Here is a 16002-nt window from a genome sequence, read left to right as displayed (position 1 = left end):
ATCAGGCTGATCACCACATACGATAATGGGGCACCGAGTGCTCGCGAAATTCTAGAAAAGCACTGGGACATCCTACTGATGGACCCTGATGTGAGGGATGTAATCAGCACCCACCCAACTGTGACATATAGGAAAGGCCGCTCACTAAAAGATAGACTAGTTCATAGTCACTTCACACAAGAGCAGCAAACCACCTGGCTTGATAAAACTCCTGTCACTGGTAACTTTGGCTGTAGTGGATGCATCGCCTGTCCCTACATGGCAAGAGTCAAAACCTTCACATCTACAGTAACGGGTAGAACCTTCACAATTAAACAATTCATCAACTGCAGGACAGAAGGAGTAGTTTACAGGGCGGTATGCGAATGTAAACTTGAATACATTGGCAAGACCATATGCCAATTGAGAAGGAGGATAGGAGCGCACTTGGGTGATATCCTACACAAAAGGGATACACCCTTAGCCCGTCACATCAATTTGGTTCATAATGGTGACGCAACTAAACTTAGGTTCCATGGGATAGAGGCTATCCCGAGACCAATTAGGGGAGGAAACTGGGACAGATCCGTCTTGCGATGCGAAGCAAGATGGATATTTCTCCTGGACACAGTGGCCCCTAGGGGTCTTAATGAAACCCTTAGTTATGCCTGCTTCCTCTAACCTTTCCATCCCTCTCCTACCGTCCTTGATGCGGATTACCTCCATACTATGCCTGCTTCCTCTAACTCTTCCATCCCTCCCCTACCGTCCTTGATACCTACATACTATAATTCCTAGATGATTCCTTTGTATGTTAATTACCTCCTGGCCCATACTGCCTCAGACAAGAGGTCCAACCGAATACTCCTAGAGTTTTGACTGTTGCCATTCTATACATTTTTTCCTGCCGTAAAAACCAAATTTCCTTTTAGACCCAATTGTCTCCAGCTTAAAGGACTTTGTATAGGTAAATCAGATAAACTTTCATGTAAACTTATAAAATTACCTCTACACTCCGGTCAAAGTACAATGGCCGGAACTCCCAAATGTTAGGAGACTCTCATCTTCCTCCATGTGTACTTGCATCTAGTTATCACCAGAGTTGCAAGTCAAGGAGGTTGTCTACAATCATGTACGAGAGGCAGGCGGATCGCCCTGCGTACCACCGTACATAGACCCCTCCCATGCCATGACACTAACCCCGATACACGTCATAGGGGGCGTGGCATGGGCGGATCCGGAACCGGCTTTAAAATGGACGCAGGCGCAGCAGATTCGCGCCGACGCCGTGCTTCTTTACCTAGTGTCTAGGTGTATACCTGCAGCTCTCTTAAAAGCACAGGACGGGCCACTGCCCGCTTTTGCAGACTATTTAGCGTTAGCGAAGTCGATTTGCCCACCGCGGCGCAGCAAGTATACGAGCACCAATATTACGATTTCCAGTTTCCCCTGAGGAGTGCACATGGATCGTTGCACGAAACGCGTAGGGAACCAATACAGAAGAACAGCATAGAGTAAGGGCATAACAGCTTGTTCAGGGAAAGTGTGGGACCGCCCTTGTAAGGGCTGGGAGCAAACAAAAAGGGGATCAGGACAATAGTGTGAATAGGGCGCAATAGGTTATCACTGCACAAAACGGTCCCTACCACGGCAGAACCCGGATGAAGATGGGTGAGATCCAACCTTTTTTCTACCCTAGCACTGGTACCTCTGCACTTTCCAAATAGCCCTATCTAATGCTGCAATTGTAAATACTTTATTTTGTGTAGTACGGGGTCAGTACCCGTCTCGTCTGGTGTTTATGTCTCACTAGGTCTTGTCTGTAATTGTAACCGTGTGATTATCTGGACCGCAGTGTAACAGGTGGTCCTTTTTATTCATTTATATTAAAAGTTATATTTTATTAATGTTGGCATACTGCTAGAATTTATAAACTCGAGCACAAAAATTGTGCTGAAAAACTCTGCGCTATTTGTCTACCACAGCAGCATAGCACAATAGTCTGTGTAGTCTCCATTATATCTCTGCATTGAACAGAAGTGGTTTACATTGGATAATGCCAGGGAGCTCATACATATATTATTGTTACTTATACAGTCTGTTTTTCTCATTTTAGCATGAGGAACCCTTCCGAAAAAAGTCCAGTCCAGTGGAAAAAAGAGACAGTATTTTTCCAAATCTGAATTGGAATAAGAACAGAACCTGTGCCAGGAAAAACAAGAAGAAGAACAGCGTCTTCCCTGCAAGGTGCCTGCGGCGACACTTCTGGCCATGCCAGTCTCGGGGGCTTTCACTTCCTTGTTTTTTGTTGGGTTGTGTTTTCATAAATCCTCTTTCTCTCTTTGTTTTTTTTTCTTTTTTACCACTTTATCAAAAGGTATTCACACGGTAACTTTTTGTCTGCAGTAGTAGTGTTAGAGAACTTCTTGTTTCCACTGTTGTGTCAACCCCAGCAGGTTACACTCCAGCGCCCATAACCATGTAAGCTACGGCATAAAATTGTGAACTCAGGAAAACGTCAACCATAAAATGAACTGTGGTCAATTTAGTGTAAAACTCCTCCGTTTAGAAAAAGGAAGTCCTGTGACATGCAGTATAACACCAGCACGCGAGGATTAAAAGTGTTCCTGAGAGCACACACAATATATAAAATGTAATTTACTATGTGTTTTGAGACTTTCCATAGAACCAAATGAACATAGGACAGTGCAAAGTCACTTTGACAAAGACCCTGCTCGCCCCAAATTCAATAACCGTTACAGGACTCTTTTTTTAGTTTTTTACTCCCCTCATTTCTAAAGCCATAACTTTTAATTTTTGTTTTGTTTTCAGAGATTTGTGAGGGTTTGTTACTTTGCTATCTTTAATGTTACAGGCAGTGCACTCAAACTGTAAAGCAAAATTCCAAATGTAGGTTTTACTATGTTTTAGTAGAATTTTTAAAAAAAAGAAGCTCTTTTGTACAAGAAAAAAAAAATTGCCATTTTCTCAAATTCTTAGGCCAATACCATTTTCATACATCCGTTTACGGACGTGTTTGCGGTATGTGCTGATGTTTACATTTCTCTCAATTTGGAACCTATATGGCAGTATATTTGTGGATGGAAAATGGCAAAAAAAGTGATGATTCCTTTATTTTTACATGAGTTCTAAGGAAAGGAGGGAGATTTAAACTTTTGTTTTTTGTTTTTATATAAAAAAAAAAGTTTAAAAAAGAAACTTTTAAATTTTTTTTTCTTTTATTTCAGTCTTTCCGATCGGCGCCCACCGATGTCATGAGGGGGGGGGGGGCTGATCAGCCATTTAAGTTAGAGGCAGGTGTTAGCTGTGTTATATAGCTGTCACCTGCCATGTATGAAGAGAGCTCAACCCATGAGTGCTCTCCACATACCCCATGCAGCACCACAACATGGTGCGCAAAAGGATTAAACTTGCGTTGCCAAGTTATCACAAAAGGACTAAGTATTGCAACTTTCTGTTTAAGCACAATTTTTAGTCACAATCCTGGTCTATGTGGTGAAACTTTTGATAGTATTTTGCAACTTTTGTATTTGACGGTAGCAAACAACCCCTATAGCATAAGAACACTGCAGAGCTATAAAGGAGGGTTTTTTTTTTTACCATTGCTCAGTATCTGTTGCTTTTCTTAACCAGGGTTACAGAGCAAACTGCTGTGAAACATGGCTATCAAGAGGCAGACAGAGCAGAAATAAGACTTTGTAACAGAGGGAAAATGTGGAATTCTTTCACCAATGCAGATGTGTGCAGAGGAGAACAGAAATCTAGTAGAATGCCTCCACGTGGTGATTCAGGTAAGGAGGATGTCTATTGTCTGCTTTTAGTTATTTATTACTTATGTCAAGTTTTTTGTAAATACAGGTAGTCCCGGGTTACATACAAGATTCTGTAGATTTGTATGTAAGTTGGAACTGTATATTTTATAATTGTAACCCCAGCGGTCTCTGACAATTTGATTTTAAAAATGTTGGGTTGTCATAAGAACCAGGATTAGCTTAATTGCAGACACCTGTGATAACTGTTATAACAGATTATTGTAGGCTAGGGCAAAAGTACAGTGAATTGCCATTGCCATAACATCCACAGGGCCGTTTGTAACTAGGGGACGGATGTAAGTCGGGGACCACTTGGACATACCTTAAACTATTTCCGAATCCTATTACTACTCATCACCACCATAGTCTCAAGAAAAGGAATATATGGTAGATGCAGGTCCCACTTCTGGAACATGCACTGGTAACATGGTGCATCCATTTCTCCTGACACTCACTGCCCACTTAACCAGTCACTGGTTATATTGTGGACCAATGTATCTTTAAGCATTTCATGTGGGTCAGCCGTGGGGAACTGTCCGTCCCACTGAAACCATGGAGGCTTCCGTATATTATATGTTTAACACATCCAGATGCAAATTTTGCACTAAGCATTTTTCCAGTTTTGAAGGAAAATCTGTTTTGTTTGTTTTGTTTCTTCATTTTTAGAGTGTTACCAGATTTTGAAAAAGAAATCCGTGGACAAGTTTTCTTCAGACTCTAGCTCAGAATGTGGAAGTTCTCGTGGTAGTGTGCGAGCCAGCCGAGGAAGCTGGGGAAGCTGGAGCAGCACTAGCAGTTCTGATGGAGATAAGAAAAATACCCTCCCTAATCGCCTATATTTCCCTACAAGTAAGTAGTTAAAGGGGGTTTATTACTAATAAGACTTAAAGCTGTGTCCACTTTCAGCAAATAATTGATATTGTTTGTGTAATGAAAATCTGTAAAATGTTTCAATATACTTTCTGTATCCATACTTCAAGGTTTTCTAGATCTCCGCTTGCTGTCCTTCTATTGAAAGCTTCATTGCTTATTTCTAGGGCTGGTGCCACACGTAGCGCTTTGTCTGTGCTTGCAAGCGCAGACAAAGCGCTACGTGTGGCTCCAGCCTAGGGCATAGAAATTTGTCCATGGTCATGTGATGGACAAGCAGGTGCAAGAGTCGTTAGCATCACACGGCTCTAATTACTCTGTGATGACATCACATCACTATGGACAGATTTCTATGCAGTTGGAGTAAACAATGAAGCATCCTGTACAATGGCAGCAAGCAGAGCGCTAGGAAACCGTTAGGAATTGATACAGACAGTATATTGGAAAATTGTATAACTTTTCACAAACCATATTAATTTATTTGCTGGAAGTGGACAATCCCTTTAACCGTTATCCATTGGTTGGGAGATCAGTGTCCCATGGCAGGGAGGTTGCGGGGGAGGGGGGGGGGTTGAATTCACAACCACTGCTACATTCACTTCTATGAGAGTGGCCGAGATATCCAAGCGTTGTGCGTGGTATTCCCAAAGTATGCTATGGAGTGGTGGGATGGAAGAATAGGACCTCCGTTCTCCTGATCCAGTGAAACAGTCAAACTTGGCACAACTTTGCAAGCTCGTACTGTACAGGTACGATCGAGCGGCGTTTGCGCCAGGTACGAGTGCGCGGCGTTTGCGCCAGGTACGATTACGATCAAAAATTGAGGCAGTACACAAGAAGTTATTCACCTCTGGCTTTACATAATAATTATGGCTACAGAAATATTAAATTCTGCTACCTTCTTTTGGAGCCAACAGTTTTATGTGGTTTAGTGAGCAATAATAGCCATTAGGATACATTTTTGAAGTCCGATTTCCCTTCTATATGTGGTTTTTTTTATGCAGGTGTAAATGCAATTGCAACAAATTTCATAAAACACAAACCACAGCTTTGATGGATTTAAAACTGCATTGTGTGAACAGGGCCCTGTGGATTCAAGTCAAGATAGGCTGTCACTACCGGTAGCTATGAATACCTGGTCGTCTAAGGATTGTTAACTGTAAGTTTTTTGGTTTTTTTTCCCCTAGGAGAAGCCCCAACACAACATAATTTTCCTTCAGAAAACCCAATATCATTAAATCTGTCGCACAGTATTTGTAATACCAGGTAAGTCTTTAGAATACAATGTTTGTTGTCTTACAGTATCTTGTGAAGCTACAGAATGCCTGAGACTTTGGGGGATTTATATAGACGTGTTATATACATTGCTGCCTTCTGGGTAACGTGTTGCAGCTAATATATGCCCGGCCTGCTCACATGGCTAGCTTCCTTGCTGTATCTAACAATAGTGTAGGTTTTCAGCTATGAAAGCCGCCCTTTTAGTAATGTGTTTGTACAGACCGGTAATGTGAGTCTGGTGGACTTGTTTGTATTGGCACAGAGCCTGCATACCTCCGAAGAGTGAAGAGCACGCATCTCCCAGGCAACTTTTCTAACCAGGGCCAGATCCATCATTTATTAACCTTTTGGGTTTGAGAAAGTTCTCTGTTAACATCCGAGTTTATAGTGTTAAAGCTGCTTTTAGTTGTGCATTTGAACAGTCATGCAGCAATAATTTTTTCATGCGAAAGTACAAAAGAAAAGTGGATGTTATGTTAATGTATATGCAGGTTGCTATAGCTATATCTTTCGGTAAACTCTGCATTATGCAATATCTAAATTACTGACAATTCCTTCCACTTGATTCCTCATTTCTATCCTTTTTTGTGTAGACATATATTTTATTGGTTAATTTATTAATCAGTATTTGGACACACTCTTAAAAGTTAAAGTAATTCCCTGTTACTCAAGGGGCACCTGAGGAAAGTAATATCATTGATGGGGGCAGGTTTTTTGAGTTATTTATATAGATGCTTTCTGTATTTTAACTTAATTTGAACAAATCACATAAATGACACAGAACAATCTTTAATAGAATTTGGGATATCTTAAAATAATGCAAAATGTGGTTAACTTAATGGGAAAGGATGGTGTGCCGATAGACCAAAGACATTAAAGCATCCGGACAGCCAACTCAAAACAGTATGCCCTGAGCAGAAATGGGACACTCTGTAAGAAATTTTCTATGTAACAAAACTAATGAGAATCCACAGTTCACTTTGATATGTGGTTTTTAATTCTAGTTTTTAACACTATATTATCTTTTTATTTTTAGTTCCGATATAAACCCATTGTCTCATTATTCAGACATCTTACCACCTTTTTCAGAGGGGCCAGAAGTTGATAAAAATAAAGGTAAATCATTTTACTTTATTAGTTACTTAAAGGATAGCCGCTGATTGCATATCCCCCCGGCAAAGCTCTCAATATCAGATAGTTGAGTGTCCGGAGCCCAGCATACAGTATGCAAGACACGGGTCCAGCCTGCACCCTTGGGTTAGCGGGGTCATCTCTTTGCCTCTATGCTGCCCCAGTCAGGAGCGCTGCATAGGCTCTAGGGCAGTGATGGCGAACCTTTTAGAGGCCGAGTGACCAAACTACCACCCAAAACCCTGCTTATTTATTGCGAGGTGCCAACCAAAAATTAAAGCAGTAACTGGGGTGATGGCCTGGGTGCCCACAAAAAGGGCTTTGAGTGCCACCTTTGGCACCCGTGCCATAGGTTCGCCACCACTGCTCTAGGGTGCTCTGATGCTCAAAATGTTAAAAATCTTGTGTATTGTAACTGTCAAATAGAAACTCCAAAACTTCATCATTGTAAAACTAGAAGTGCATGAAATTTAATCTCTCTTTTTTTTTTTTTTTTAGGTCTGTACCCACAGGAAGACGTATGGTCTCCACAGCCAGTGTGTCTGACGAACGATCTCAACTACAACCTAGAGAACCCCGTGCCATGTGTAACACAGGATCCCCCACCAGTCCAAAATAGGTGTGCATTGTGCTATGTATCTATTAGCACTACAGCCTTGCAGTGCTGGAGTCCCATCCAAGTCAACATCTGCAAAGAGTTTGTATGTTCTCTGTGTTTTGCATGGGTTTCCTCCCACACTCCAAAATATACTGGTAGGTTGATTAGATTGTGAGCCCCATGGGGACAGGGACTAATTTGGAAAGCTCTGTGCAGCGCTGCAGAATCTACAGTGGTGGCCAAAAGTATTGGCACCCCTGCAATTCTGTCAGATAATACTCGTTTTCTTCCAGAAAATAATTGCAATCACAAATTCTTTGGTGTTAATATCTTCATTTATTTTGCTTGCAAGGAAAAAACACAAAAGAGAATGAAAAAAATATCGAATCATTGATCATTTTACACACAACTACAAAAATGGGCCGGACAAAAAGTATTGGCACCCTCAGCCTAATGGTTGGTAGCACAACCTTTAGAGAAAATAACTGCAAACAACTGCTTCTGGTAACCATCAATGAGTTTCTTACAAGGCTCTGCGGGAATTTTACACCATTCTTCTTTGGCAAACTGCTCCAGGTCCCTGAGATTTGAAAGCACCTTCTCCAAACTGCTGAGAGCTCTCCACAGGTGTTCTATGGGATTCAGGTCTGGACTCATTGCTGCCACTTTACAAGTCTACAGTGCTATCTCTGACTATTAGTCTCCACAATTAATCTCCACAAGACTATCAGTCTCCAGTGCTGTCTCTCAAACCATTTTCTAGTGCTTTTTGAAGTGTGTTTTGGGTCATTGTTCTGCTGGATGACCCATGACCTCTGATGGAGACCCACCTTTCTCACACTGGCCCCTACATTATGCTGCTAAATTTGTTGGTAGTCTTCAGACTTCATAATACCGTGCACACGGTCAAGCAGTCCCGTGCCCGAGGCAGCAAAGCAACCCCAAAACATCAGGGACCCCCCATGTTTGACTCTAGGGACCGTGTTCTTTACTTTGAAGGCCTCTTTTTATTTCCTGTAAACTATGTTGATGCCTTTTCCCAACAAGCTCTACTTTTGTCTCCTCTGACCAGAGAACATTCTCCCAAAACGTTTTAGGCTTTCTCAGGTAAGTTTTGGCAGACTCCAGTCTGGCTTTTTTATGTTTCTGTGTAAGAAGTGGGTTTTTCTTGGGTATCCCACCATACAGTCCCGTTGTACCCTCGGACTGCAGGACAGCTTGAACTTGTTTGGATATTAGTCGAGGTTCTTTATCCACCATCCGCACAATCTTGCGTTAAAACCTCTTGTCAATTTTTCTTTTCTGTCCACATCTAGGGAGGTTAGCCACAGTGCCATGGGCTTTACACTTCTTGATGACACTTGGCACGGTAGACACAGGAACATTCAAGTCTTCGGAGATGGACTTGTAGCCCTGAGACTGCTCAGGCTTCCTCATGCTCAATGTGGTACACACAAAGACACAGGACAAAGGTTGAGTCAACTTTAACCCCTTCACGCTCTGTGACGGATATATCTGCCACAGAGCCATGAAGGGTGTATGAAGAGGGCTCAAGGGCTGCTTGTTAACCTATTCTTTGCCACCGATCGGCGATCGGTTGCCATGACAGCCTCGGGTCTTCGTTTGACCCAAGGCTGAATGGCTTCTGCCTATTCATTACAATGTAAGCCCTCACACAGCTCTGTACACGGAAAAATGAAAAAGTTATGGATTTTTGAAGGTGGAGAGCGAGAAATGAGCGAAAATACCCTGCGTCCTTAAGGGGTTAATCCATTTCAACTGGCTGCCAGTGTGATTTAGCGTACGTTCACATGTTGCAGTTAAAACAGCATCGCAATCAGCTTTGAGGTGGTTTTAGGTGCAGTTTTGTCAATTGAACAGGTGAAAGACATGAACTGAAAGTGAATGACATTTGTGGAGCAGGTTTCCCCTTCAAAATCAAATTCACTCGTTCAGTTCATGTCTTTCACCTGTTCAATTGACAAACTGCACCTAAAACCACCTCAAAGCTGATTGCGATGCAGTTTTAACTGCTACGTGTGAATGTACCCTTAGTTATTGCCACCACCTGTTAGGTGCCACAGGTAAGTTACAGGGGCTGTTAATTACACAAATTAGAGAAGCATCACATTAAAGTTTCAAACAGTGCCAATACTTTTGTCCACCACTTTTTTATGTTTGGTGTGGAATTATATCCAATTTGTCCTTTTAACAATTCTTTTTGTGGTTTTCCATTGAAGACAAATTAAAATAAGATAATAATACCAAAGAATTTCTGATTGCAATCATTTTTTGAAAAAGACTGTGTCATATATAACAGAATTTCAGGGGTGCCAGTACTTTCAGCCACCGATGTATGAACGCTATATAAATAAAAGGAATTATTATATATTAGATAATTCGGCAGAAAAAAAAAGTATAGGTTTGAGCTCTGAAGGCCCTTCAATAGTCCTCAGGGTGGGGGAAAAACTGTGTATTGTATCATTTGTATTAATGTTTTATTCTTTTTTTTTTTTTTCTGTATTTTTCTAGCTACATGAATTGGAATTCAACGTGTGATAGGCAGTTTTCTGGCATCTATGGTTCATTGGAGTTAAATGACTTTAACTCTTACCCTGAAGGTAAAGACTACATTATATTAGGTGAAATCATGACCTTACCATACATCTTTCTGTAAGAAGATGCATAGATTGAAATTTTGCACGCCCCCTTTTATAAGGCCAATTGTAAGAATGAAAGATTTCTAGTTACGAAGGATCGCTAGCAAATGTTTGTATGAACAGTGATTTAAAAAAAGAATCAAAGGAAACCCTCAAATAACAACCTAGATCTTCTTTACAAAGTTGAATGAGCTGACAACAAAATCACATAAAATCTTCAATGGAAATTTATTAACCAATTGGGGCCTGGATTTAGAGTCACTCTCAAAATGAAAGTAGAAAAACACAAGACAGGCTGATCCAACGTTGATATAATATCCATAAAACAAAACAAAATGAGGCTCAGTATGATGTTTGGACTCCACGTGCCTGTGTGACCTCTCTATAATGCCTCGGCATGCTCCGGATGATATTGCGGATGGTCTCCTGAGGGATCTCATCGCAGACCTGGACTAAAGACATGAATTCAGGTCTGGGGAACAAGTGGACCAGGCCATAGCTTCAATGCCTTCATCTTGCGCAAACTGCTGACACACTCCAGCCACATGAGGTCTAGCATTGTTCTGCATTAGGAGGAACAAACTTCATATTTCAATTTGTATAAGTTACAAAATGGTAAAAATGGAGCACCTCAGATATCACTATTTTCTGTCATGGATAACCCCGCTAGGAATAACCATTTTTGTAGTTTGAATGATCTGGACTTTTGGGATGCAGTAATACTCAACATTTTATTACATTTTTTTCCAATACCAATTCTATGTAAAGGGGGAGGGGGGGTCAGATATAAACCTGAATACTTTTTTTTTTTTTTTTTAAATACAGTATTTGCAGATCCCCTAGGGCAGTGGTGGCAAACCTATGGCACGGGTGCCAGAGGTGGCACTCTGAGCACTCTCTGTGGGCACCCTGGCCATCATCCCAGCACAGAGTTTCCAGACAGGACTCAAAACCTCCTCCTGCAGTCCCTGGCCACCCAGGATGTGCTGTTATCAGTGATATTTTAAAGCTACACATCCTTAGCTGCTTTGGGCCCCATGATTCTTCCTGTTCAGGGGCCCCTGTTAGGCAGCTACAATGATAATCTGAATTTCTCCTCTTTCTTTAAACTGTATGTGTGTCCTCAGGACACCAATGCAATTAAAAGCTGTGACAAAACAGGTAGCAACATGTTACTGCTTAAATTGCCATGTTGGCAAGTGGATTTGGTCATAATTTGGGCACAAGGTCTCTAAAAGGTTCGCCATCACTGCCCTAGGGTGCTTTAACCCTAGGGGGTGTGATCATTTTATGATATACTGCAAGACAGCAGTATAGCAGTTTATGGTGGATTTGGTGAAGATCTGTCACAGTGTGCCACTGGAACACTGTAATGAATCGTCAGCAATTAAAAGCCCTGGAGTCTCGTACAGACCCCAGGCTGTCATGCCGATGGATCGTCACTCCTTGATGACATCATGGTGGAGCCACACTCCCACCAAGAAGGTGGTGTAAACTTGTCGACAGGATTTAAATGCTGCTAGCGCCTTTGCCAGTGCTGCACCGATCGATGTTGTTACTGGTGCATAAATGCACAAAATGCAGCAAACACCAAGTATGTTTGAAAATGGTTTAGCCCGTGACCCCTATTCATACTTGTAAATAACATGTTGATATGGTGTTAATTTCTTTGACCTTTAAAACCTAAACTGTACATGCAGCATGAAAATAAGCAGCTCCAGCTGTTGCCTTATTATTTCATAAACTCTTGAACTGGAATAGAGAAATGAAACTAGTCTTCTTCCGCTATGGGGAAATTATAGTAAGCTTGCAGCTAGATTTAGGAACTGAAGGCAGGGCTTTTTTTTTTTTTTGTTATTTCAAGACCATCTATTAAATTGAGCTAAAACAGTTTTCACTTTAGACTGGTAGCAAAACGGGTTATATTGTTCATAATGAATACAGAGAAAATCTTTGCTTAAGAGACCCCAACACTCTGTGTCGATAGATTAGTCTATTGTTAGGGTTTCCAATGACCCGGAGCATAGATTGGCTGTAAAAAATAAAATCTTTATCTCTGGTGTATCCGACATGGTCTTCTCATATGTTGACACGTTTATGCCAATGAGATTCATTTTCCCTTCTGTGGCACTGCAAAACTATGGAATTGCTGCAGTGTTTCTCTGCAACACACACTTGTGAAAGTTGATCCATTAAAGTAATGGCTACATGACCCCCTGTTCTTATGATGAAAGCACTAACCCCCTTTATATACACTACTGGACATCTATTGTTTGCTAACAATCTTGATCATGCAACATTGATACATGTAATGTTTTTTCCTTCTGCAGAAAACATGAACTTTCACAATGGCTTTTCATGTCCTGATGTGCAAAACCCAGCTTTTATTGACCAATGTCAATCTACTTGGAACTTGAACCCTCCAGCTCCACCACCAGCGCCCCCTCCACCCGGCCCTACTATGCCAAACTCCTGGGAACCAACAAGCTACGTCAGCAATTCTGTAAGTAAATGTGATCAATTCAAAATGATTGAATAGATGAATATGTTACATAGTTAAAACGGGACTAAGATTCCAGGGGTAAAACCTAGCAGTATGAATTATTCATCAGCTGCATATTTTCATGGTTCTTCTTAAACTTAAATCATTACATGTTGTACTGTAGAAGTTGAGACGCCAGCAGTGCAGATGCTTTATCGCAGTACCACCTTCTATGTTGTATTGACTCTGCTTTTATATTGCAGCCTTACCTCTCCAGCACCAGAAGCTTATCCCCCATGTCCGGACTGTTTGGATCTATCTGGGCCCCACAGAATGATGTGTTTGATGGGTACTGCCCTGTGAGCAGCTCTCCCCCCCACTCTGAGCACATTGGGACTCACTCAATGATGTGCAAGCAAGAATACTCCTCAAGATTCAACCCCTTTCATGCGTACATGAATCTGGACATTTGGACAACTGCTAACAGAAATCAATCTTTTCCAGTCTCCAGAGATTCTGGTTACTGCGGGAACATGTGAACTGGGTACCAGTGGAAGAAATGTGATTAGTGTTACTTGCTGTTTTTGGTCACTAGAATGAGCAAGGTGTTGGAATAGAATATGATGTTGGTGAATATTTTGGCACTTTTTATATGGATAATAAATCCTTTTTTTCCTTTTTTTACTGACTTTAATAAGATTTGTGTTTTTATTTATTTGAACATCGTCATAAAAAATTAAGTTATGTGGCAGAGGGGTGGGCTGTATGCTTAACTGAACCTTAAAGGGAATCTTGGGCGTCTATGGGAATATATATCCGCCACACACTTGCGGCCGGATATATGTCCCCACAAATGCGAACTTAATCTTGCACTCGGTAAGAAGCCAAATTCAGGAGTTGTCTGATTCTACTTCTATCAACATGACTTTTCAAAACTGAATTACATAATACTGGCTTTTAGGTAAAACATTTATATATTTCTTATTGGTTACATCTGATTATGGGCATGCATCTGGCTTGCCAACACCTGCCTTGTGATGTGTATCTTCTCAGTGCCATTACCTCTCCATAACCCTGAAAGAAACCTCATAGGAAGAGCATTTCTGAGTAGATAAAGCTGATCATAACATAACACACTGCCACCTCCCACATATTACGTAAACGGAGAAAAACGTGGGCAACTCGCGCACACTGGTAATTCACTTACAATATGCTATGCTATAAGAACCTGGTAATGTAAATCTTTTTGGCCACATAGATTCCTTGAAGGCTACAAGCAGAGTCTTATTAAGGCTCATCTGTAACATACATGGAGCGACAATGGTCCATGGCTTTATGGCTGGCTATGATTGAATGTGATCAAAATTAAAGAACTGGGGACAACTACTTTTGGCTAGTTGTTTCCACAGTCTCTGTCCTCCCATAGAAGTCTATAGGAACGTGAGAAATACAAATACAATTCGGAGTGTTTTCCATGTGTTGAGTCCATATTTATGGATCAGTTACTAGGTAACAGAATTGTTATCTCCAAGAGGTTGGGACAAGCTACTGATCATTTGGCAGCCGTCCTTTTTTTGCTTTAGCGCATAAATTGATGACCTATGGCTCAGAAACTATAAAAGTACGTACTGAAGACACACTGACTGCAAGTGTAGAGAAAAAAATGTTTGTGTGCAGGCAAATAAATAAATAAAATTTATTTTTATATTTTATTTAAAAACCTATCTGCATGGGGTGTTATCTGCATGATCGTACCAACCCAATGAATAAATGAGAGAAGTTATTTGGACCACACAGAAAAAGATGAAAAAACAAAGCGCATAGGAATACTGCACAAGTGTTTTTCTTTTGGCAATTCTATCACATTTGGAATTTTTTTTACAGCTTTCATGTTCAATGAACAGAATATATAATGGTGCCACTAGAAAGTATTTGTCTGATTATTGGACATTTTTAAGTCAAATACAGAAGGTCCCTGGGTTATGTACAGAATAGGTTCTTTAGGTTTGAACAGATCCAAACTTTGGGTTCGGGTGTGTTCCATGCGCCTCGGAAATATTGCCGGATTGGCAGCCGTGCAGCCAATCCGGAAAATTGATGCCCCTAACTACTTATGGCAACTCTTGAATATAACCTTTTTATGTCAATCAATCTGATGTGTAACAGAGCCGGAACGTTATGTTAAACAAGTTGTGCAACTGCATTCATTCATTTAGGGTGTGACCTAATATGAGATTATACCTTACCTCAGTATATAATTTATATATCTTTAGCTAATACTAAACTGCTGTCTGCACCAAACTACAGCTTATCTAATGAATATGCTAATTTCTGGAGAGGCTACTGGGGCATGGAGTAGCACCTCTGTGTAGAGCTAAAGATAGATCATCGTTTAGAATGTAGGTGGCAACCTAGCATCAGATCTACCCTAATAGGTAGATATCTAATGGTAGGTTTCCTTTAAAGGACATCTACCACCAGGATGCAGAACTATATGCAAACTCCACAGCCTTTCGTCCTAGTGGTAGATGTTTTTTTTTTTTTTGTAGAGAGAAAATAGAGGGAAATTTTCTTGTAAATTTGTTAGATCTCACCAGGTTCTTAAATTTTCAACAATAGGTGATACCAACCCCAAAATAGCAACACTGGAAAAAGAATCTCATCCTGCGAAAAAAAATGCCGTCAGATGGCCCCAATAACGAAAAAGCGAAAATTTTATAGCCTACAAAATGAGGCAATGATAAAACTAAAATCCTGGCAGCTAAAGGGCGCTCCTTCCCTTCTGCGTCTCGCTGTGCACCCATAAAACAAGTCACGGCCACATGTGGGGGGTCTCTGTATTCGGGAGAAATTGCAGAACAAATTGTTTTCTCTTTTTATCTTTTGGAAATGTGTAAATTTTAGGACTAAATGAACGTATAACCGGCACAATTTGACCATTCTAAATTTCAATTACTATGAAGATCTCAAGGGGTTAACGATCTTCCTAAAAGCTGTTTCTGATAGTTTGAGGGGTGCACATTTGAAAATGGGTTGATTATATAGGGGGTTTTGATGCTAAAGATGTAAAATTTCATTCAAAACAGTATGTATCCCCAAAATAGTAAATTCTGAAAATACGGAAAATCGCTATTCAATTTGTAAGCCGTGTAACATCAAAATAAATTATCC

The 16002-nt window shown here is 40.8% G+C and overlaps 1 protein-coding gene across 1 annotated transcript in view; it reads left to right on the top strand.

Moving 5' to 3' along the window:
- Positions 1-13528, top strand: part of TMEM131L (transmembrane 131 like) — an 80928-nt gene extending 67400 nt beyond the window's left edge. The window contains exons 27-35 of the mRNA XM_072121078.1: positions 2096-2226; positions 3634-3791; positions 4479-4661; positions 5870-5948; positions 6997-7076; positions 7590-7710; positions 10222-10310; positions 12680-12852; positions 13095-13528. Of these exons, the coding sequence (XP_071977179.1) occupies positions 2096-2226; positions 3634-3791; positions 4479-4661; positions 5870-5948; positions 6997-7076; positions 7590-7710; positions 10222-10310; positions 12680-12852; positions 13095-13370 (1290 nt within the window). The 3' untranslated portion in view covers positions 13371-13528. The remainder of the gene's footprint in view (positions 1-2095; positions 2227-3633; positions 3792-4478; positions 4662-5869; positions 5949-6996; positions 7077-7589; positions 7711-10221; positions 10311-12679; positions 12853-13094) is intronic.
- The last annotated feature ends 2474 nt before the right edge of the window (positions 13529-16002 follow it).

Source organism: Engystomops pustulosus, chromosome 1, assembly GCF_040894005.1.
Source record: "Engystomops pustulosus chromosome 1, aEngPut4.maternal, whole genome shotgun sequence".
Classification (NCBI taxonomy): domain Eukaryota; kingdom Metazoa; phylum Chordata; class Amphibia; order Anura; family Leptodactylidae; genus Engystomops; species Engystomops pustulosus.
This window is presented reverse-complemented; position numbering and strand designations above follow the sequence as displayed.